At 39.1% G+C, this 23,324-nt stretch overlaps 1 protein-coding gene across 1 annotated transcript in view; it reads right to left on the bottom strand.

Moving 5' to 3' along the window:
• Positions 1-23,324, bottom strand: part of DNTT (DNA nucleotidylexotransferase) — a 152,889-nt gene that overhangs the window by 21,652 nt on the left and 107,913 nt on the right. The window contains exons 8-10 of the mRNA XM_075130974.1: positions 21,194-21,296; positions 15,359-15,622; positions 12,046-12,129 (exon numbers count right to left, since the gene is read on the bottom strand). Coding sequence (XP_074987075.1) covers positions 12,046-12,129; positions 15,359-15,622; positions 21,194-21,296 — 451 coding nt within the window. The remainder of the gene's footprint in view (positions 1-12,045; positions 12,130-15,358; positions 15,623-21,193; positions 21,297-23,324) is intronic.

The raw sequence follows: 23,324 nt of genomic DNA, 5'->3' as shown, positions 1-23,324 counted from the left end.
TCAAACCATAGATATGTTGGCAATAACAGAAAAAAACCCTGAATTAAAAATAAAGCTCGGTAAAATGATCAAAGAAAACTAGACAATGCTGTCATTCATAGTAAATATCAGTTAATCTTATTCAGCAATTACCTCCCATGGTAGAAAAACTGGAATTAATAAAATGGAAAGCAGAGCTCTAAGAAATAGAGTTGGCTGGGAACTTTTCAAATAATTTTTTTTAAATCAAAAATGTTGATTTGTCTGACCCAAATCTTTTCACAGAAACACAGAGTTTTCAGAAAAACTTTAGTCAGGAAGGTTTTTCAGATCCAGGATGGACGATTTGGTCAATACCAGAGACCCACCCTAGAATAGCCAATAGCCCAGTGGCTAGGGCACTCACCCAGGTTCTGGGAAACACAGCTTCGATTCCTTGGTTTGTATTAGGCAGAACGGGTTTCCCACATCTCAAGTGAGTGCTCTAACCACTGGACTATTAACGGTTCTGAAATATTTATCTTGCCCTCTCATTTTTTCATGAAAAGTTTCAAAAGGTGTCAGTTTTGTTCTGCCCTGGAATGAAAACAAATATCGAAAGCTCAAAATGTTTTATGAAACACTAATTCTGGTTTTCTGGCCAGCCCTACTAAGGACCAGAGTTTGCCATCCTTACTCACCCTGAGTAGTACAATACCATACTCCACTAATAGTTAGTGAGACTACCTTCACAGTAAGATATTACTTAGTGAGAAAAATGTGCCAAGATCAGGCCCTAAACGATTATGAAATGTGAGTTTCCATTAACAAACATCTTTCATTCTGAAGTTTACATAACTTTATGAATAATGAGGCCATCATGAGTACACACAATTCCATGATAATTATAGACTATAACTATCACAGTACTAATTGTGTTATGTGAAGTATTTCATTAAGTGCAATAGTAATACCCCACAGCACTGTGCATGTGCTGTGCATTCTCTCTTTGATAATATAACAACTTTCATTGGCAAATCACCAGAAGTGCCTTTGACATTACGTTATGCTAGGAATGTAAATTTCATGTTTAACTAATATTTTTGTAGTAATATTCATATCACTGTGCCTGTTTAAATAAGAACTAATCTATTTCTAATCTAGCTACAAATAAGATGACAAATAAGTCAGAGGGGAAAAATGACTCTTTGAAATGACATTATAACAAACCATGATTGAAAAAGCAGTATTGCAAGCATTATCCATTGACTCAATGCCCACAGGCAAAATCATGCGTAATGGTATTGATGCAAAATTCTGCAGTGGAAGTTATTCTCATAATTCTAGGCATGAATAAATTTTGAAAGTCAGAGAAACCAGTATGATAAATTCTCATTTCATTTTTACCATTAGACATGTCCTCTACTCTTAATCAGAAATTAAACTAAAGCTGAAAGTTTTTGTCCAGGGCTATAGTAACATATTTGTTACTATTAAATCTCTGAATAATCACAGGAAGTAGTTTCACTGTGTAAAATAGATTAATCATGCTAATATTGGAACGTACTAGGTACTTGTCCTGTTACTGTATCTTAAAACCCAGATTAACAAAACATCTGCAGGCCTCAAGTGTCAGCTCTCCTCCCCTTCAAAATGTGTGCACACAGTACATATTATTTGTGCCTACATATAATATTATGTACTTGTAGTGAAAGAGAAATAAAGACTGAATACCAGTTTAAAAGACTGTTGAACACTCTTGGCATTTAACATTTGAAAAATAATATACCAAGAGTAAATTAATACTATTCATGGAATTTGCATGAAATTTTGTTTGAAAACAATCAAGTGTTATGTATTGAATAAAAAAATCCTGCATAAAATCAAAATATTGATGCCATATATAAAGCTAGTTTTAACGTAAGGAACAAAAATTAATGTTCACCTCTTCGTGCTTTTACAATTAAAAACGCTGTATGACAAATGCAGAAAGCCAATTATGAATTAGCACCTGGAGGAGGAGAACTTTTTAAAGTTTTATTTGTGGGTATACAAAGAGGAAGGGGAACTTGTAAATTTTCAGCAGACACTCATGGGTAAGTTTTAGCTTGTTGAATAAGGAACTGTTATACAGGAGGAACACAATTTCCATTAAAAATATCAGGACTTGTGCACTTACATCCCCATATAGTTCTCTGACAATCTATTCTTTGTCACAAAGGCATTGAAATTTATATTAAGGATTAGTTGGTCTTTCAATTTTGTTTTATTTTTGTTTTGCTTGAAGAACATAATATTTACAGTAGCCCCACTTTGTCAAATACTGTTAGGCTGCCCTGTTTGTTTTAATAAAGTCTCCTCTGAATGACTAACAAGAGAAAGCTATGTGGATGTCTGGATTTTATGCAGTATGGCTCTGCTCAGTTTATATTATTATACATTTAAGTAAACATACAAATTATCAAGTAATAATTGAAGTGGGGAACCACAAAATTAGCACTAGAAGTTAGCATTAGTAATGAAAAATAGTCAAAATGTTTGGGATGAGCAGATATTTACTCAACTTGAAAGCTATTTCCTTTCAGTATTAACCCAGGATTCATTGTGCTATTCAGAAAATACACCAAGCAAAGGAGACCAGGGTTAGGTTTCACATTTGTATTTTGTGTTGGACATGCAATCAGTTGTTTGTTATAAAGGGATAAATGCCTAAATGTTTACACAATAACTTGATTAGTTTTGTATGCAAGTGGATTTACAAATTGGCTTTATAAATGTGACTCATCACATGTGATCTACTAGACATTTAAACTAACAAGAGAACATTGTTTAAATGGCACTTATATGGTAGAAAATGCATGATCTTTTTTTATCTACCAGTAAGAAAAAAATCAGATTTTAGTTCTTAATTTCTAAAACATACCAGATGCAAAGAAAAACTAATCCCTGGAGTCACATGTGTAATTGCTATTTTGCCAAAAGAAATAAAAGAATTGGAAGCAGTTAGTAAATGAAAGTATGTGCATTTGTTTACAATGATTCAGTGTTCAATTGTAGCAATGAGTATGTGAACAACACTGATCACATTGGAAATCAATATAAACTCTGGATCTTTATGTTTACTTTATCTTTAATCCAGTCATTATTGCAAACATCTAAAGCAAATTTTGCAGCTGCAGCATGTTTAATTCATCAGGATGTTCTCCAGGCTGACTGTCTCACTGTTATATCCGCATAATTTTAACATAGCATCTGCCAACATAAGACGAACATCCAGTTTTTAAAGAATCTGTTGAACTCTGCAAGTAAACTACTGCAGACATTCCCTATAATAAAAGATGGCATGAAACAAACATTCTCAGATGCTGCACCAAGAAAACAGACTTTAAAGTATAGCTGTTTAACATTATAGCTACACACACATATATGAATGCTGTATATATTTATGTAATAAAATGAATATAGAGTAGCGTAATCATCTTCTGAGCTCTTTCCGACGATACATGTGATTAAGGTTACTTGGCATCTTGCCAGAGAACAAATATAGCTAATGTATCCTGTGTTTTCCAGAAATACAGGGATACTATGGCATCAATTTACGCATTTAAAAAAAAAAAAAAACCACTATACAACCTGCTCAATATTCCCAAATCATTCAGACTGGCGTTTCTTTTCCTATCACTGAGCAAAACTTTCCTCTCAGTTACACACTGCATCTTCCTTGGAAGTTTCCAAAAGGTCTCCTTAATTTTCCCCAAATGTAGTGATAGGCAGATATATTGAAAAAGGAAAGAAGAGATTTGGGATGAAATCCTGGCCCCAGTTGAAATCAATGACAAAACTCCCATTGACTTCAAATGGGACAGTATTTTACCCCACTAAATACAAACCCAGAGGGAAAAATATATCTTCTCACCCACTTTGTCTCAAGTAATCATGACATCCAAAGAAACAAATACAGGAGGAGAAAAGCAGAAAAGGGGAAATATTTGCACTGGGAATTTGGCTTCAGAAAGTAGAAAGAAAGTAACTAGAAATGCTCCTGACAGCCTTCTGTCATGTTCACCAGCTGCAAAAGGTTGAGGTTCATCAGATATCATGCCAGGAACATACTATTACTTTCTACTATGCTGCGTTTTTCATTCTTGCCTTTCACATAAACCTTTTCTAACAAGCAGACTGAAAAGCACGAAGATTTAATACTAAGATATATTTTAAAAATTCAGTTGGACAAAGTTCTGTAGTCAACAATATTGCCCTCCACTCTACAGCAGGCACACAATGGTATCCAGACCTCCATTCCTTAACCATAATATGGACAGTTTGGGAATCAGCAACAATGTGAGATGAAATGTTACAGCTTTCCATTGGCAAACTTTTAGCATGCACGGCTATTACAAGGCTATTATTTCTCTCCTAAGTTTTATTCTTAAAGGGGAAATAATTTTAATAGTTTTGCCACAAATTCCAAGGCTGATTAAAGTCACCTGCAAAAGTTAAGAAGAGCTCACTTGCAGGATTAGGCCAATAATTTGCATCAGTCACTACTATCTGACAATGCAGTGGTCACATATGGTGCTCATGTTTTTAGAATTTTTACTACTAGAGGAACATTACTTTCTATCTTATACTACATCCATTTTATTTAGATGGATTATACCAACCACATAACTGTTTGCGGTTTCTATAAATTCTTAGGGAGAGGACTAAAATGAAGAGAGATTGTCTAAGCCTTATTCAAGAAAGCAATTAAGCACTTTCCTGAATAGGGATACATTCTGAAATTGGGGTTTTCATGAATAAAGATATGTGCAACATTCATAGCAGTTACTGCATGTACTATCTTGGCAATTTGGAAGAAAAGAGCCCACATTCCCCTCTTTCATATTTATATTAGTTTGCCCCTTAGCTACAAATCATTCCTACTGCGGATAGTTCTCACTGAGGATGCTTAGCATTCAGCATCTCATTGGATTGGGCCCCATGAAAGAGTTCTCAGGACATCTTATGAATTTGCTATTCATGGTAGTTATGTACACCTCCTCCTACTTATTCAGAAACTAATAACATTTTATGTAATTCAGAATCACACAATAGTTTTTAAATACAAAAAACTGTCGTCAATTGTATCTAGTACTCTGCGTAGAATGTCATTTCTCCCCCAATATTTCCTTTAACAATAGAAATCATTAAGGCTGCTATTCCACATCTTAAATTTTCACAGGGCATAAAACTAATAACTGCTTTCTACTTCAGTGACATTTTTTAAAAACAGCTCTGAGCTTGGAAAAAAACCTCTACAATGTTAGCTACAGAAACATTAATATGATAATAATTTAATCTGTTTATTGTACACTATATATTAAGAATCCATCTTCTCTCTTACAAAAAAAGGATTTCTAATTATTTACAATATTATAGTCCACTTTATCTAATTGTAGAAAGTAATGAATGGATTTATAGGTGATAGTCTGAGAAGTCATTTTGACAATATTGGGAAGCATTTGAATCAAAATGTAAATGCTACAGGGTGAATCCAGTCCTCAGCACCCAGCTTGAGGATATTGGCTGGGTGCTGAGGATCACTGTGTGTGGAGGGGAGGAATCCATCTCCGCTAACCAGATCACAATGCGTCAGCGGAGCTGTTCAACACAAGTTACTCCAGCCCTAGCATGCTCTGTCTATGAGGCAGGGAGGAAAGGGCTGGAGAATCCATGCATCAGTGAATCCTCTTGCCCCATCCCTCGGTCTCATTCTGCACAAATGGTACCTGCCCCTCAGCCACTGTGACACAGGTGGCCTTTGTGGAGCTGGACTATGCACTGCACAGTGGATGCATTACTCCTGTCCCCCAAATCCTACACCTTATGCAGTGGAATGGCATCAGTTACACTTCTAAGGATCCCTCTTCAGCTTTGGATGTTGGGGTACAATCAGGGCCAGATTTCCAGTTAGGTACAATAGGCACATGCCGAGGTGCACCAGCATTCTAGGGGCACCAAAAAGTTAAGTGGGTTAAAAGTTAAAAAAAATACAGTAGAACCTCAGAGTTCAGGACACCTTGGGAATGGAGGTTGTCCATAACTCTGAAATGTTCTGTAACTCTGAAGAAACTGGTGCCCCTCTTGTAGCTAAAGCCCTGAGCCCCAGCACTCCCTGTGGGGATGAAAATTGGGAGCAAAGCCACAGGGCTGAGGCCCAGCGCTCCCCCTGCCCCTCTAGCTAAACCCCTGAGCCCCAGTGCTCCTGAGGTCAGAAGCCCGGAGCCTTGACCCCACCCCACCCCCATCCTGTGGTTGCACACCCAACTCCCCATGGCTGAAGCCCTGAGCCTCAGGGCAATACAGTATTTGGGGTTGTTTTTGTCTGTTTCTTTGTCTGCAGTGCTGCCTGATCGAGGACTTCTGGTTCCACAAAGTGTCCCCTTGACCAGGAAGTCTAACGCTGATGTTCATATCTTTGAGGTTCTACTGTATTTAAATAATCATTTATATTTCTTTTTGTTTCATTGTTTATGGAAAACACGAAGGTCAGCTGTAGGTGGGGAGGGGAATCTGGAAGATTCTGTGCTTGGGGTGCATAAGGTGTAAATCTGGCCCTGGGCACAATTTGTTCCTAGTACCTACCTCCACAGAAGGACGTGGAATATGTTTTCCATTAGCTGAACTTTACAGGGAAGAGATCATTGGAATGTAATTCCACATTACACCCAGAGTGAAGAAAATGTTGGGGGACAATCTATGTTTGATATGTGGCCCGCCATTACCATAGCAACTCGGAATCTTAAATAGAGTTATTAGAGCTGGCTGGAAAATTTGACAAAACAGTTTTTTTATAAGTCATGTATCTTCTTTCCTCTTTATGTTGCTCTTTTTAAGAGTTAATCCAGTCTAGAGATTGATCAGAAGACTGGTGACACAACCTATTAATTACAGTTAATTAAGATGAACCCTAAGAGTGGTTTGACTGTTCCCCACCTGGGATTGCTGCCTGCAGTGCCACACACCTGACGCACATGCATGATCGTCTGTTTGCCTACTCATCCCAATCTGTCAGCGTGGCGTTGTGCCCACTTACAAATTGATCAGACATAGGACACGTGTACAGAGCAATGATTAATTTAGTGCAGAATGAAAGCAGGAGAAAGTAAAGTTGATCTCCGGAGATTTTGCCAGGCTGCATATGAAAGCCCTCCCCACATGTCAACAACTGTTCTCTCTTTGCTTTCTTTGCTGACCAGCATAGTAGCATTATCTGCAAAATCTTCCACATATGGGCACGAGGTTGTAAGTTGTTTTGCTGTGCATTTCTGGTGATGTTTCCAAAGTTTATGACACAGTCCTTAGGACTCAAAAAAGTAATACACATGGCATCCTTTTTTTTCAGCAGAAGAGCATCCTTTGCACAAATTTTCTTGTTGATTGTGCCTAAACGTATAAGCCTTTCTGTAAGTACTTAAGATTTTCTATACTATATTTCCTTCACATAAGAATGAAAACAGGATTGCCTACAGGTAAAGTAACTATCTGTGGCCACATACATACACAGGCTATTTCCACACTACAAGCTAGGCGTGTGATTCCCCCGCTCACGTACACCTACTTGCCATAGCTCGATGAGAGCTAGCATGACTATAAATAGCACTGTAGCTGTGGTAACACGGGTAGGGGCAGCAGAGGCACGGCTGAGACATATCAAGTACTTGTCCACTGGCTTTATGTGGGTTTACACTTGGCCCGGCTTAGCTCCACTAGTGCTACACATGCTACTGCGGCTACACGGCTATTTATATGCATGCTTGCCCTCATCGAGCTACTGCAAGCACGTGTACATGAGCAGGGGAAATCACACCTCTAGCTGTAGCCACAGCCATGAGTACGAACATATATCAGATACTAATAACAGAAATGTGTCATCATCTAAAACAATCATACACGTCAGCCAAGAGTAGAAACAATGGGGAAGGCCCTTGCACCCCAATGATCACATGATAAGGCAGTACACAGAGGAAGCTACTTAGTGGAGGAAGCAGAAGCAGGGTGAAACAAGTCCTTGAACTGGTTTAAAAACACACGTAAGGAGGCTTTAAATTGGATCTTAAAATGAAGGGGGAGTTAGTGGAGTAGCATTATATCACACAATAGTCTGACAAGTGTGAATTGTGGATTTTAGAACCAGCTACCATAAGGGGAAAAGGGACAGGAAAAGACTCTGGAGCATTAAATATATAAGAAAAATATATTTTTACTTTTAGGTCCTAGCAAAACTGAAATAAGTTATAAAAAGTTCCTATAGCAACTTCATAATAATGTAGCTCCCAACTAGTGTAAATGCTCCCAGAGTTAGAACAAGACTTTGTCCAGATTCAACAAAATCTTCTAAGCTGGTGCGGCTCTCTGCCAGGTGTCCAGGCTCAACTCAGTCTTTCAAGGATAGAGTAGGCCCTTGTTTAGGCCAGGCTTCCAAGCTAACTTTAATCCCAGGCTGACTAAGTCTTCAAAAACTGGAGCAGTCCTCTAACTAAACTAAACTCCCAGGCCAGACCAATTCTTCCAAAGCTGAGGCAAGCATTATAGCTCTTCAACCCTGCTCCCACTAAACTCCAGCCAATCAACACTCATTTTCAGTGACAGCAGTAGTATTATTATTATATATGAGAAGGTAGACAGCAGCCTTGTGCTCATGCTGGAGTCTACAGAACTGAGCCTTTATGAGATGCAGAAGTCAAGGTGAATGGAAATGAAGGCATGGAAGAGAATTACCAAGAGAAATAAAGCCAAAGCAGTATTGTTAAGGTGACAGAGACATGAGATAAACAAGGAGGTAGAGATTTGAAGATATGAGGAGGAGAAAGAATTGAGTGTTATAGATAATACTAGAGTTATAGACATCGGAGGCAATGAAGTTAGGACTCCAGCAGAGAGAGAAGATGGAGCTGTTCTTGAGGATGGCCCTTTTGTCCAAGAGAAGCATTTCTTAGAGTATGTCTACAGTGGACCTAGAGGTGTAATTTCCAGCTCAGGCAGACATCCCTGAACTAGCTCTGATTGAGCTAACACCAAGGGTTCTGGAACTAAGGGTGGTGGGGGTGTGGCAGCACCCTCTGGCTTGAAGTGGTTTCCATCATACACAGGGTTTACAGTTTTGTTCAGTGGCTTTCAGCATCCCCACTATACAATTTGTTCCAACACCACTGGCTAATACACTAAAAATAGCATTGTAGCCACAGCTTGACAGGCAGCAGGACAGCCTACCCGCCCTATCACATTTTGGTTTGCCCATTCAGGGTACTTGTGCTCAGCCATACCTGTGTCAGATTACCTACTTTCCCTCCTCCACAAACTGGTTCTGAGAAACAGGCCAATTTCTTTAAAAAGGGCTGAGGAAAGTCACTTTGAGAGGGGAACCCCAGAGAGCTGTCAGGGTTCTGTGGAGGACCCTGAGCAAGGATCTGCAGCAGACTGAGAGGGGGCTCCAGAAAAGGAGCCCAGGAGTCAGGGCTCTATCCCAGAGCCACAGATAGACTGAAAAATAATCCCTAAGGGATTGGAAACTGAGCCCCAAAGTTGAGCTGAAGTGCAGCAAAAGCATTTTTGGTTTTATTTGGACTTTTGTGACCACTAAAGGGGATTGAACTCAGAGTGCTGCAGCTGCAGATTCCATGTAAATCTCCAGGTGAGACAAAACCCAGGTGAGGGGAAGTTGAGGCAGGGAGCTCCCGCAATGCCACACTCACTCAGTCAGAAGGGGGCTTGCAGATGCCCATTATTTAAAAAATAAAAAGTCCATTTTCTACAACAGCTACTTTCATATTCATTGCCACTTAAACATAAAGGTTTGTTGGCATGCCCCAGGTACATATGTAGGATTTCAGACGGGATTGTACTCAGCATGGATAGCCTGACCTGCCACTCACGCAGCCTCAGCTACACTGCTATTTTTAGCACATTAGCTCAATAAGAACTAGCACAGGTATGTCTACCCGAACTGGAAATTACACTTCCAGTTCCACTGTAGACATACCCATAGATCAAAAATAGCACCAAGCTATAGAAACATGAGATAAAATTACGCGTTTACCAGATCAGTACAGATAGACGGCAGTCATTAAAGATATCAGAAAGGTATATATATAAGCATCTGCAATTTAACAAGGAAGTTAAAGGTTAAAGATGAAGCTATGATGGCAGAGAGAAGATAAGCAGGAAAGACATCAGTCAGGCATACAGGACTTTACAACTGACGCACCTATCTGTAGGGGTGGTTTTAAGTAAGCACAGCATTGCCAGTGCCAGTCACCCATTTTACTGGAGAATGCAAAAATCCAACAATACCACATTTTACCAAGCTCATTTCAACCTAAACTGTTATCGGCCCAGTTTATAACTGTGTGTACAATTTGTAACTCACGCAGCAACAGTAGATATATTGTAAGACTTTGAGCATATGTTATATCTTGTCCTCCCTGGTTGTGCGCCAAAGAAACTCTTGCTTCCCTCAGGATGACAATGGAACCTCAACATTGTAAGCTCAATTCTCCACTAGTGTAAATTGCTGTCACTCCAGAAATCAAAGTGGAGTATAGAAGTCAATGAAGTTAAGTCCATTTAGGATCTGTCCCTATATATGGTTTAATTGGGGGATTTGAATATTCGCTCATCTTCTTTCTAGGCTAGCATTTTAAAATCTTCTTCCCTTCCATAGCTTTTTTCCCTGATCCTACAGAGGAGGGTTGTCAGTAAAGTTGCATGGAATTCTCATTTTTCAATTTGGGAATCTCTCATATCTACGAAAGATTAATGAAACGCCACCAAAAAATTTGCAGAACTCAAAAAATACAGTAATTTTATAATTATACGATATCTCCCAATAGACATATACAATGATTCCTAGATTATGTACATGCATACACTTGAAAAATCAAGGCTGAGGAATAATTTCACAGTGTAACTTTGTAATAAATCCCCGGAGGAAATATCTCTACTTTTTGTTCCCATCTGCAAAGCTATGTAATTGATTCACAACTGGTGTGTTAATGCTGCCTTTTCCTGTCAAAGTCTCTTTGGAAATATATTAAAGTATCCTGGGTTCTCCCCTGACATAACCCCTTGATATTGAAAAATAGGATTCTTTGACATGCATCACATTTCAGGCAATGGGCCACAATAAAACCTCCAGTGCCAAAGTGATCACGAATATTCATATACAAAAAATAAAAAGCAGCAATCTAACAGTATGCAGAATAGTGTGGGAAAGTACTGCCTTTTATAACAAAAATGATTCAAATGGTCTCAGTCTCTTCTAAGCACTCTTGTGTTTAATTAGAAATCACAGTATATTTGCTACAGGGTATATTTGCAATATTGTATGAGTTTTAAAAAAATCATAGGCAAGTGTTTTCAAAGAAAGGGATTTTGTTGGTTTGATGTTAATCAAAAATAGAGAGATGTATAATTAGCTTGACTCTGCATGGTCCTTCCACCCTCCCCATCCCACACACACACTACATGCAGAACAATCAGAAGAAATTATTTTTATTCTGGTCTGCGCTGTGTCTGCTTTGTGTCACAGCACTGTTGGAAAGTGGCACTGAACCTGAGAGCTCCTCCACTGGAGTAGAGCACCTACTATAGTGACTTTGGCTCCAGACATCCACTTTGATTCGTATTAGAGGGGCATAGCAGGGAAGAGGAGGTATTGCTCGGGGCCTCCACTGTGATCCTTAGCTGGTATATGTGCTTTTGGGGGCATAGAGAAGCCTATACAAGTTAAAGCAGCTTTAAGGCTGCTCTAACTTGTGACAGGAGAGTGGCCCAGGATCAGAAAAATGCAAATGTGCTTAAAGCCACCTCTGAATATCCCGCAATCTTGAACTGAGCCATGCACAATTTGGCCATAGCCAAGGAACCTTTATGTTTAAGTGGCAATGAATAAGAAAGAAGGTTTTGTGGAAAGGGGACTTTTTATTCTTCTAATAATGGGTATATGCAAGCTGAAATACTCTGCACTTGGGTAGCACAAACAAACTGAAGATATATCCTTATCAACTATCACACTGTAGCTTCATTTCAAAGAGCAAACTGTACCTTTGTCTTATCATATAAGGCATGGTTATCCAACATCATCTTCCTTTCATGAGTGGCATATCTTCGTAGGTCACGCTCAAATTGCTGTACAATACACAACAAGTTACACACTACTATACCAAACCAAATTGAGTACTCACTTTGTTGCTTAATATGTATAAGCATTAGAATACCAATCCAAATTATAAATGAATGGATTTTAAAAAGGCATGATTAACAACCATCTTCTGCTAAGAGACATATTCTAGACAGCTTCAGTACAGCTAAACAAGACCTTCATAAAATGAATGTTTTCAGAGGCTGCACAAAGACTTATATTCTCACCAACTGAAGCACCAGGTAAGTTAGATCCATTTAAAACTACTTTAAAAATGTGTGTGTATGAAAAAGCCTACTCACCATTTATAAGGAAGTTTGTCAGGTCAATGTTATTGTACATATAACATGCAGAAATATGAACTGGCATTCATTTGTACATTACCAGTTTCATTTAATGGATCTAACTTAAGTCTCATGGTAGTCCCATAATGAATGAACACTCACAGGGATATTATTTTGACATACAATACTACATCATATTAACTTTGCCTGATACTAGTTACCTTACTGATGGTATAGCATTGTAACAAGAAATAGTTTAAATTAAGCATATACAGGACTCCCACAGTTTGCTTGCTAATCACCCCATTTTTCTAAATCAGGGGTGGCCAACCTGTGGCTCTGGAGCCACATGCAGCTCTTCCGAAGTTAATATGTGGCTCCTTGTATAGGCACTGATTCCAGGGCTGGAGCTACAGGTGCCAACTTTCCAGTGTGCTCACTGCTCAACCCCTGACTCTGCCACAGGCCCTGCCCCCACTTCACCCCTTCCTGCCCCCTCCCCTGAGTCTGCCGTGACCTTGCTTCTCCCCCCTCCCCCGCAAAGCCTCCTACACGCCACAAAACAGCTGATCAGGAGGTGCGGGGAGAGGGGGAGGCGCTGATCGGCTGAGCTGCCGGGAGGTGGGAGGCACTGGGAGTGGGGGAGGGGGGAGCTGCCTACGTAGTACTGTGGCTCTTTGGCAATGTACATTGGTAAATTCTGGCTCCTTCTCAGGCTCCAGTTGGCCACCCCTGTTCTAAATCAAGAAAGGTTTGGTTATTTTAGGCTTTCAGTCATGTAGAAACACTTAGATAGCACTGGGTACCTGCCTAAGGGCGTACATGGTGATTGACAAAGGCACAAATTTGGTGCAATGTGGTGTAGGAGTGTGATCCCTGGGGAGGGAGGGGAAGAGACCCCTTCCACATGGCAAATACTCCCAGAGTAGGAGGGAGTCTGAGTCTGCAGGACCTGACAAGTTCAGAAAAACAAGGTTAAGGGGTGACTTGATTACAGTCTATAAGTATTTACATGGGGGACAAATAGTTAATAATGAGCTTTTCAGTTAAGTAGAGAAAGGTATAACATGATCCAATGGCTAGAAGTTTAAGCAAGACAAATTCAGACTGGAAATGATGCATACATTTTTAATAGACAGGGTAATTAACCACTGGAACAATTTACCAAGGGTCATGGTGGATTCTCCATCATTTACAATTCTTAAATAAAGTCGTCTTTTTTTTTTTTTTTTAAGATCTGCTCTAGGAATTATTTTGGGGATGTTCTATGTCCTGTCTTATACTGGAGGTCAGACTATTTAATCACACTGGTTCCTTCTGGCCCTGGAATCTATGAAATACAATCTATGAACCCAAAACAGAGGGTTAATTTAAGATCTCAAAGATTGCATAAAGGGGGTTAAGAGATTAGAAATAGGATTTACAAGTAGGCAAGGGAAATAACTTGATGTTTCAATTGCCTTTTCTGAAAAGGTTTGTAAAATGATTAACTGAAGGGGAATCCATCAGTCAGTCTTCTCTTTCTTTACTAAAGAACTGAATTTCTTTTTATGTTTTACATAGGAGCAAAATAGGCTTTTGAGTTAAAAATGTTGACCATGGAAGGGAAAAGTAGGTATTTTCTATGGTAAAATAATCTCTGCATTGAATTTCTACTAGACAGAAGTAAGTTAGCACAGCACATCTCACTACAGAATTCCTGAACACTCTTAACCCTGCTTAGCATTTCCTGCATGGACACAGCTACAGAAGTAAAACTGATATAATATAATGGTGAATTGGGGCCATTGAACCAGACTGCCTCCTGTGTTACAGCCCTTTTTCACTGCTGCCATCCATAGGAGCCATAATGGGGCCACAAAAGCCCAGCACATAATTCATCTGTCAGAGGGAAACTCCTTGCTGATACAAGTGTACTACAGCTGGCTCCTGTACTAGTGCGTCTCCACTACTGGCCTGGCATAAGAGGTGTAATGGGAGGGAGGCCAGAGCCTGTCAGAGATAGGGAGGAGTTGGGGAGCAGTGGAGCTTCATTTGAGGACCATTAAGAACCTTATATCAGTGGCACTTAGAGAAGTCCAATAGCTGCTCTAAATCATGTAGAGGCTGAGGCCAGCCCTGCAAATTGATTTTATACGCAGCTCCCTGATATGTCTCCCCATCCCCACATCCTGAATAGGGCTATTTACGCTCATATAAGTGGCATCAGAGGTCAGTGATGTAGAGCAGAGTTAGTCAAATGCTTTCCAATGGAACACTTTTCCATCAGAAAATGACACTGTGTTGGAATGTGTTGATTTTGGCAAAATTTCATTAAAAAAAGTCTAAATGAAATATTTGGAAACCTTTTTAGAATGTAACATTTTGATTTTTAGTTTTGAAATTGACTTTCATTTTGAAAATTATATTGATTTTATTTCATTATTTTTGTATTTTTTAATATTATACCAATTATACCACCAATTACAGTACCAGCTACCAATTAGCAAAGTAACTATCAATCACAAGATCAACGACCAGTACCAATATTATTTTATTTTAAAGTTATAAAATACTTATTAAACCCTAAAGTCTTTGCCACCTGGGGAATTTCCCTTTGTCCAGATGGCCAGCTAAACCCTTTGTAGTGCTGCAGTGGCAGAAGGGGTTGTAGGTGCACCAAAGATTGGGCTTATGATTCCTAGAAATTAAACTTCATGGAAAATAGATGTTAACTCTTTTAGCAGACAAATAATATATAAATGCCAGTGATGCCTCTGTCACCATAAGCTAGGATAATGGGTTGCTTAATGACAGGGTTAAGAAGAAGATAATAGAAAAATATGAAGAAAGGAACATTTTTATAAGTAAACCAACCGTGAATAGTCCAGCAACAACAAAAATAGGTTAGTAGCTCAAAGAAAAAAAAATGTAGGCTCTTGAAGTTACTTACCCTGGAGCCAGTCCAACCTAACAGAGCATATGCATATTGTTCAAAGGGGCTTACAACCAGATCCACACGGATTGCCTTCCAGTCTTTGACTTCTGCCTTATCAGATTCTTCTGATGTATCACAGCTGCTGGTGTCCACTCTTTGCTGATGTAATTTTAAAATTGCAAAGCATTTCTGGAAGTGATCAAAAGCATCAACTTTTCTGCTTGGTAGTTTTGCCTGCTCAAGTGTTGATTCAATGAGATCATAGTATAAAAGCAAGCCCTAAAAAAGAAAGCACTGCTTACTGTCTTTGATTTTGCTAGAAATTCAGAATTTCCAGATAGATAGTCTTACATAAACTCACACCTATATAGTTGTTACAGCTATCATGGTACTGTACACCAGAGACCAAATCCCAGCATATTGACAACATGAAGCCCAGCAGACCAACTCTTATTGACTGGGATGCGTAGCTGTTGGGGAGCTGTTAGCAGATCATGAGAGGGAGATCATCAGAGACAGGCATGCCTCTGATCAGGAGGCAATGTTTGCTACTGTGCTCCCCCCAACCCAAACATTTTCGAGTTGATGTCAGGTAGTCACTCCTAGGTGGGGATTGTTGGTGCATACCCCCATAGGTCTTACATCTGGGAAGATTGAATAGGTCTGCATTGTCTAGGGTATAGTCCTACCTGACAAATTCCAAACAGAGCTGTCAGTTTAGGAGATGGACAGTGCCCATACCTGTCAGGGTTTTCAGAAAGGAGATGGCGCAAGACCTATAGACTATAACAATGCACTATACACATCAGGTCATCTTTAACTATCAGGACCAGCTACCAGTAATTCCATTTTCTGAGACACTTTCCACAACCTGAAAACACTCAGACACATGCCCAGAATTCTTGGCACTAGTTTGGTTTTTAAGTTGTTTTGTCCTGTGATCATTCCATATCCCCCATTTCATCATCATTTTCTTTCTAGAAGTGACCTCCATTGCCATATTTTTTCATTTAGTTTTAATTTCCATTCATTCCTATTTATTATCCATCATAGTTAGTATATTTGCTAGGGTTTCAACCTTGCTTTCTAGGTTCTGAAATGCAAGTTCTAACTTTATCCTATTGATTTTCTTGGGAAGAACTTCCAGTAGCTCTCTAATAGAGAGCTCCCAAGCTGTTTTGAAAGACGGAAAATGTCCTGTGAGTACAGCTACTGCCTGTAATTTAAGGGAGGGATGTTTCTTGTCTGATCTTCTGCTCCCTATTTTCATGTTAGGCATTTCAAGAAAACATTTCTTAGCTCACTTTGGTTTCCATCATGCAATTGTAGAGCTGTAATTCAGTATTGGAGCTCTGCTATGGAGCACCCTGGCCTTTTCTGTTGTTGATTGGGCTATGTCCTCCAGTGAATATATAGTAAGTATCCACAGGTAGTGTTGGGTAGTGTAAGTGTGACTACGAGGCCATTTCAGGATTATACATCTATAGATTTATTGCTTTTCCATAGTTAAATGGCTTGGCAATTTGTAAGAGTTAAAAGGAAGAAAATGTAAAGACGTACCATGTTGCAAATAGCTACTTTAGCATAAATAAAAGGGGGAATTAGACAACAAATTATACAAGTGCTGACTTCAGCGAGCAGCTGAAATCTGATTTAAAAGCCAGAATGCCACTTTTAAATAGGAATCAAGGCCCAGGATAAATCCACTGGGATAATGTTGCCGATTAACTTAATTTGATTATGTGCTGGACATTGCCATTGCTCCATAAAATGCAGCTGAAACAGCACTTCTCTAGGTTCAAACAAACTAACAAAAAAAAAGACTGTTAAAGAGTGCAGTCAGCCACGAAGATCTAGTAGAGCTCTGGATATTGCTGGTTTAAAACAGCATATTTACATTACACCGTGTAAATTAATGCATCTGCAGCTTTCTGCGAACACCAGTTCTTTGACCTACATTCTGTATATTTCTTTAGCCCTTATTTACAGGTTTAGATTTTTAAATGAAGATTAACATAGACATTTTATCACACAGATTTCCAGCACTGTCAAAACCAAGTGAGGATTTTGTGGAAGGTTGGAGTTTGAGGACAAGTAGAACAATTTTCCTACTTTAAAAAAAAAAAAGTGTGTTGTTTTTTTTTTAAACAGGTTGAATTTTGGCACTTCAAAAGAAGTGCTCATTTTGGAGTAAATGCATGATCACATTCAGGATGGCAGAAGTTTGGGACAATAATAAATTTATCACTTCTGTAGATTAATTTTAAGTAGGGCTTAATTGCCAGGATAAAGGCATCACAGGTAATAAATGTGCTGCTGCCCTTTTAAATCAGATCTGCATAGAACTGCCTCCAGTACCAAGCTTAGCCCTGTCATTTAGCTCCCTGCCATTCACCTCAATGAGACCTCTCCTCTCCCGTCCATTCCCCTCAATGAGGTGTGAATGTCAGAGTCTGATCTGGATCACTTAAATACTAAGATTATTCAGCACAGGCTGATTATTCTTTGTCTTTCTTTAAACAAAAACAAAAAAACAAGAAGGAATTAATGCTAAGCTGTGCTAATGCAGTGTTAAGAGTGTACAGTTAAAAATGTTAAGTGAGAGAATACAAAAGTTAAAATCCACACAGCAATATTATCTCTGCTATGTCAGGGGTATATATTTAACAACATAAAGAGAAATATATTTAGATATGCTTCTAACGAAATATAAAAATAGAAAACATTACATTGTATGCATTAAAAAGTTGTATTGACACATATGGCTAAGAAACTACTGGCCCAGAGACTTCCAAACTGCAGCTCACAGGGGAAGTTATTTTACATGGCCTTTGAAGCACACTTACTTCATTTTTAAAGCATTACTGAACTATTAAAAGATAACTTGTCTACCGCATTGCAGCTTTTCCATTTTACCATTCCATTTTGAAGCTCAGAGGAGACATATCTTCTGTTTCTAGACCCACTTATCCGTGATGCTGATGCATCAAAGAGCAATATGGTGTTGTTGACTTACCCACTTAGTTTTTCCATCAGCTTTCAGTAGAAAGACACTCCAACACTAAACTTTTCAACTAACAAAAAGCTCCTTCTAAACTATTTAAATTAGTTTTTCCATAGTTTACAAGTTAAACATTGCAGAATCCTTCACTAAAAGCAGTTGAAAGAAAGTCAGCATCATGACCTTAGTGATGTTCTTTGATGCATCTAAGCTTTGAAGCAGTAGCACAAAAGTGGGGAAGCAGCAAGGAGGCAGACAGGTTTACTGTCAAAAAGTATAAAAGCGCTTTACAATTTAAAAAAAAAATAAATCTAAGGTAATAAAAAAGGCAGGAGTATAATTCCTCTTTGTTTTTGCATTTTGATTTTGTTGGCAGCCAATTTCTCCAGCATTGACAGTAGGAAGATGCATATTAGAAGTGACATAGTACTGAGTTCAAGCAGCATAAACAGCAGTGCAAGCAGCAGATTTATATACTATAAACAGGGATTCTTTGTTGCAGGGGAGGAGAAGGGGACTCTGCCTATCTCTTAAACTGATCCCCAGTATATTTAGGCTTGGCTTTTTTGCCAATTTACACCCTCCCTCCACCACCACCTCTACCTGCCATTTCCTTCATTTCTGTGCTCTCATGGCTTCTCCAACTGAAGCCTGATCCATTTATCAACCCCTTCTTCTTTCTTTACTTACCATCCTCTCTCTCTTCTCCCTGTGCTTCATCTGCCTAGTTTTAACTCTCTCTCTCTTTTTTAAACAGCTTTCTATTTTCAGTTCCCTATCCCTTAGTTTATATAGAGCAGCACAAGGTGAACTGCACTGCCTGCTTGTGTGACTGTCTGATTCCTGCGATTATAAGCATTGCTCCCACGAGAATAAGGGAGGTACCATGTGAAGTTTCCTTGGGGGGGATGAAGTGCTGTACTCCCCAGTGTGAAGACTCTTACCCCAGCTGGAGGCATGGCACATTTTTCAATCTGGCACTAGATACATAGTCCTGGAGAGCCCTCCCATGGCTCCCATTTGAAGTCTAAAGACAGCTGCCCAGAAGACACTGTACTTTGCCCTGTATAAAGTGAGTAGGGTCCCTGTGAAAGAAGCTTTAAACAAACATCAATAATAACAGGTTTCAGAGTAGCAGCCATGTTAGTCTGTATCCGCAAAAAGAAAAGGAGTACTTGTGGCACCTTAGAGACTAACAAATTTATTTGAGCATAAGCTTTCATGAGTTACAGCTCACTTCATCGGATGCATTCAATAATAACAGCACAGATCCTTAACGGATCCTCACAGATCCTCCATGGACTTCAATGGAGCTATGGCAATTTACATCTGCTGAGGATCTGTCCCAATAAGTATACTGTGCATAACTAAAGTAGAAGCCCAGGACTCAGAAGGAAGGCTTGGAATTTCTTCAGAGATTGGAAGCTGACTGGAGGAAGGGAGTTAGGGCTGTGTTGTGTACCTATAGAGAAGGATCCAGGATCTACTGAGAAAGTTGGTAGGATAGTGTTTGGTCAGCTCAAAAGGTCTGAACCACCTTCACAGATATCTGTTAGGAGGCTTTTCCAAACCACTGAATCATTTGATGTCTGTTCCTAATTAACACACTGAAAAATACATATAATTCCAGAACTAATTTAAAATTATCCTCTCTCTACCACTTGAACTGAAAGCTGATCTTACTTAGCTTCTGGGCTTTTGACAATTCACCTCACAAAGAGAGTTGTCCTTTTACGTGAAGCAAAATGATTTCTAATGTAATGCCAAGAAAAGTTACTCTGAAAGCAATATGTCCTCCAAATATAAATACTATTACATTTCATATGAAAGACAAAAAAGAATGTGCCTGACTTGTAATCAATCCCTTTGAACAGTACAGAAATTAAATTTATAGTGATATTTTTACTAGCAGTGAATGTAAGGAGAAGTAGCAGATTGATTATTCCCAAGGGACCATATTTATTGAGCTAAAATAGTTTGAGGCACCTGCACCATCTAATATTCAAATCCTTTCTGGAGAGTTAAATATTAGTATCATAAGGATTTCTAAGGCATTCATCACCTATCTCTACATCAGCTTACAGTGCTGAATCCAGTGCTGCTAACAAAATTCTTTTATATTGTGACAAAGCTCTGTCCTTGCCTCTGTGGGTCCAGCGTTTCCTGGCGGATTTCGCTAGCCTCAGAGGTTCACTGTGACCCTCCACGTAACCCTTTTCTCTCTCTAGAGAGAAGGGTCACAGTCTACTGAGCCATTTTCATCATAAGCCAGCAAGGGAGGGGAGGAGAAGCTATCCTCCCTTGCACAGTCTCTGTTGTCTTCCAGTCTCAGTGATTAATCCAGGGGGGGGGCAAAAGGGGGAGCCCAGGCCCACCCTCTACACCAAGCTCCAGCCCAGGGACCCTAATAGTATTAGCTATGGTAGCTGACCATACAATTCCCTGGGCTACTTCCCCACAGCAGCCTCCACTTCCTCAAGCTACACTTCACCCTTACCTCAGGGCCTCCTTCCTTATGCCTGATATGGTGTGTACTGCTCAGTCTCTCCAACAGCACAACTTCCTTCCACAGCTCCTGACATCCACACCCACCTGACTAACTGGGAGGCTTTTAACTAGTTTCAGCCAGTCCCTGATTGGCTTCAGGTGTCCCAATCAACCTAGCGTTCTCCCTGCCTTCTGGAAATTCTTAATTGGCCCCAGGTGTCTTAATTGACCTGGAGCAGCTGCCATTTAACTTATCCTGGTACCAGGGATTGGTTTAGCCTGGGTATATCTATATCCCACTACTTTTCTAAAGCCATCTGGCCTTGCCCCATCACAATATCCAAATATTATTTTCTTCATACCTGCTTTTTCCATAAGTCAATCACTTTATGTAAAACTTCTTCCTCTTGTCTTAGCCCTGGACAGGTGATCAGAAAATCGACATCATGTCCAATCTTCTTACCCCTAGCAATAATAAATAGGACGAATAAAACAGTAAAGTTCCTGTTGAATTTCAGCCTTACTTTCAAAGAGAATATTTTTGCTGCATTATAAGAAGAGTTTGCAGGATAAAATGATAGCAATGTTTCTTCAAACAATCAAAATGGAATCTATTTCTTTTATCAGACCTGTCACTGTTCTTTGTTAAGCAATAATTTACAGTATTTGATGTATTTCTTCTGTTGTTCAAACTAGATAATACAGATCCTTTTGGTAACTTGAGATGTTAAATCTCTCACCTCAAATCTTAGAAAAGAAGAAGAAAATCATAATCAGGATATAATAGTATATATTATGAATCCAGAGCAGTAGCAGCTGATAAACTTGCCAATCTAACTGCTGTAGACTCTAACATTCTTTAGATTTTGATGGAACATTGTGAATTAACAAAAAGTGTGATTACAGGTAATTGTATTCCTCCCTATTATGACAGACATAAAATATCTGTATGTAGGACATTTCTTCTATTTAAAACGTTTGTTTTGTTTTAATGTAATAGTTCAACTTTAATGGGACTACTCATATGATTATTTACCATAGTGAATAAAGATTCTACAGTCAAGTCCCAACTCCCATGTTAATGGGTTTAACTGGAAATGTCATTTAGAGAAAAAGAATTATTTTCTTATGTGATGGTCTCTTGTCTTTCTTTACTTAAATCCAAGTGTCCAGCTTGCCCTGAACACCCTCAAGTTTGATTCATTTTGACAAGTTCGTACTATGGTGTAAATGTTAAAAGTCAACATATCAAAGTAACTCGACCTAACAGGGAGTAATAATCATGAACTAGAACCTGCCACCTCTCTCTAGGTCTTTTGGGAGGATTAACAAATTACTATTCATAAATGAGTTTTGGAGATTAAAAGAACTATACTTGAGCTAAGTAAGGGCCCAATAATGTTCCTGTTGAAGTCAATGAGCTTGACTGGTGTTAGCAGGTAAACAAGATATAATGGGGTCATCTTTAGATTTTTGAAGCATTTGTGACTTATTTGAGGGTGACGTTCACTTGTGGAGTGTAGAACCAGCATGAGGTGTTCATCCCAGTTTAAGCACTGCCACGGGGCTTGCTTGCACATCTCTGCATAGTCCCCACCTAGGCCATCTCAAAGATCTGTGATTGGGCAGGTAAGGGGACAGAAGTCATGCAACCTGTACTGGCAACAGATCTAGTGGCCCCCAAACCTGTGTATTTAGTACAGAGGAGCTGGAATCACTGTTCCAGCTCATAGCCTGTGGTAACAGAAACTAGATGGAATGCAATTTACTGCAGCCCTGACTCCTGGCCCTGTGTCGGAGGAGTAGATTTTACCTCCCCAGTCTACTGGCATTTCTTCCACAGAAAGTCTTATTACTTAAACATTATGCAAGATGAGTGAATTACACTCTTGGTGCATGGTCAATACTCTATATGTCATACAGTGTATAGTATGGAACTTCCATATATTATGATATAATTCAGGTGTGAGTTTCAGTTCTCCATTATTCCCAGCTGGGGTCCAAATTCCTCTGGCACACTGCAAAGAGCATTTTTCCTCCTAAATCACTTTTAAGCTTCAAGGCAATCAAATCAATAAAACTGTGGGGAAATGACTCATTCAAAAGCAAGTGACAGATCTCTAGGAAACAAACAATGTGAAATAATTGTCGCACAATGTGTCTGAAAATTGGAAATATCCAAGACAAAAGATTTCCATTTTAAAATGTGTGGGAGCTAGCATTATGATTTAACCAAATATTCCTTTCTCCTACAGTGTTTCATAAAACTGAATCAGATTTCCTTTAACCTGGAATATTTGTAAGAATTGATATGGCTGACAGACATGTCAACTGGCATTCATATGACAGAAAATCATATGATTGACAGGCAAGATGCTAGAGTAGATGCAGCAGAGAGCCCTAAGGAAATGAAAATCAGTTTTACATTTGACAAACAGACTAATTTATGATAATGCAACTATTGTGCAGTGACTGCACAAACTAAGTCAAAAT

This window comes from Caretta caretta, chromosome 7, assembly GCF_965140235.1.
Source record: "Caretta caretta isolate rCarCar2 chromosome 7, rCarCar1.hap1, whole genome shotgun sequence".
Lineage (NCBI taxonomy): Eukaryota > Metazoa > Chordata > Testudines > Cheloniidae > Caretta > Caretta caretta.
This window is presented reverse-complemented; position numbering and strand designations above follow the sequence as displayed.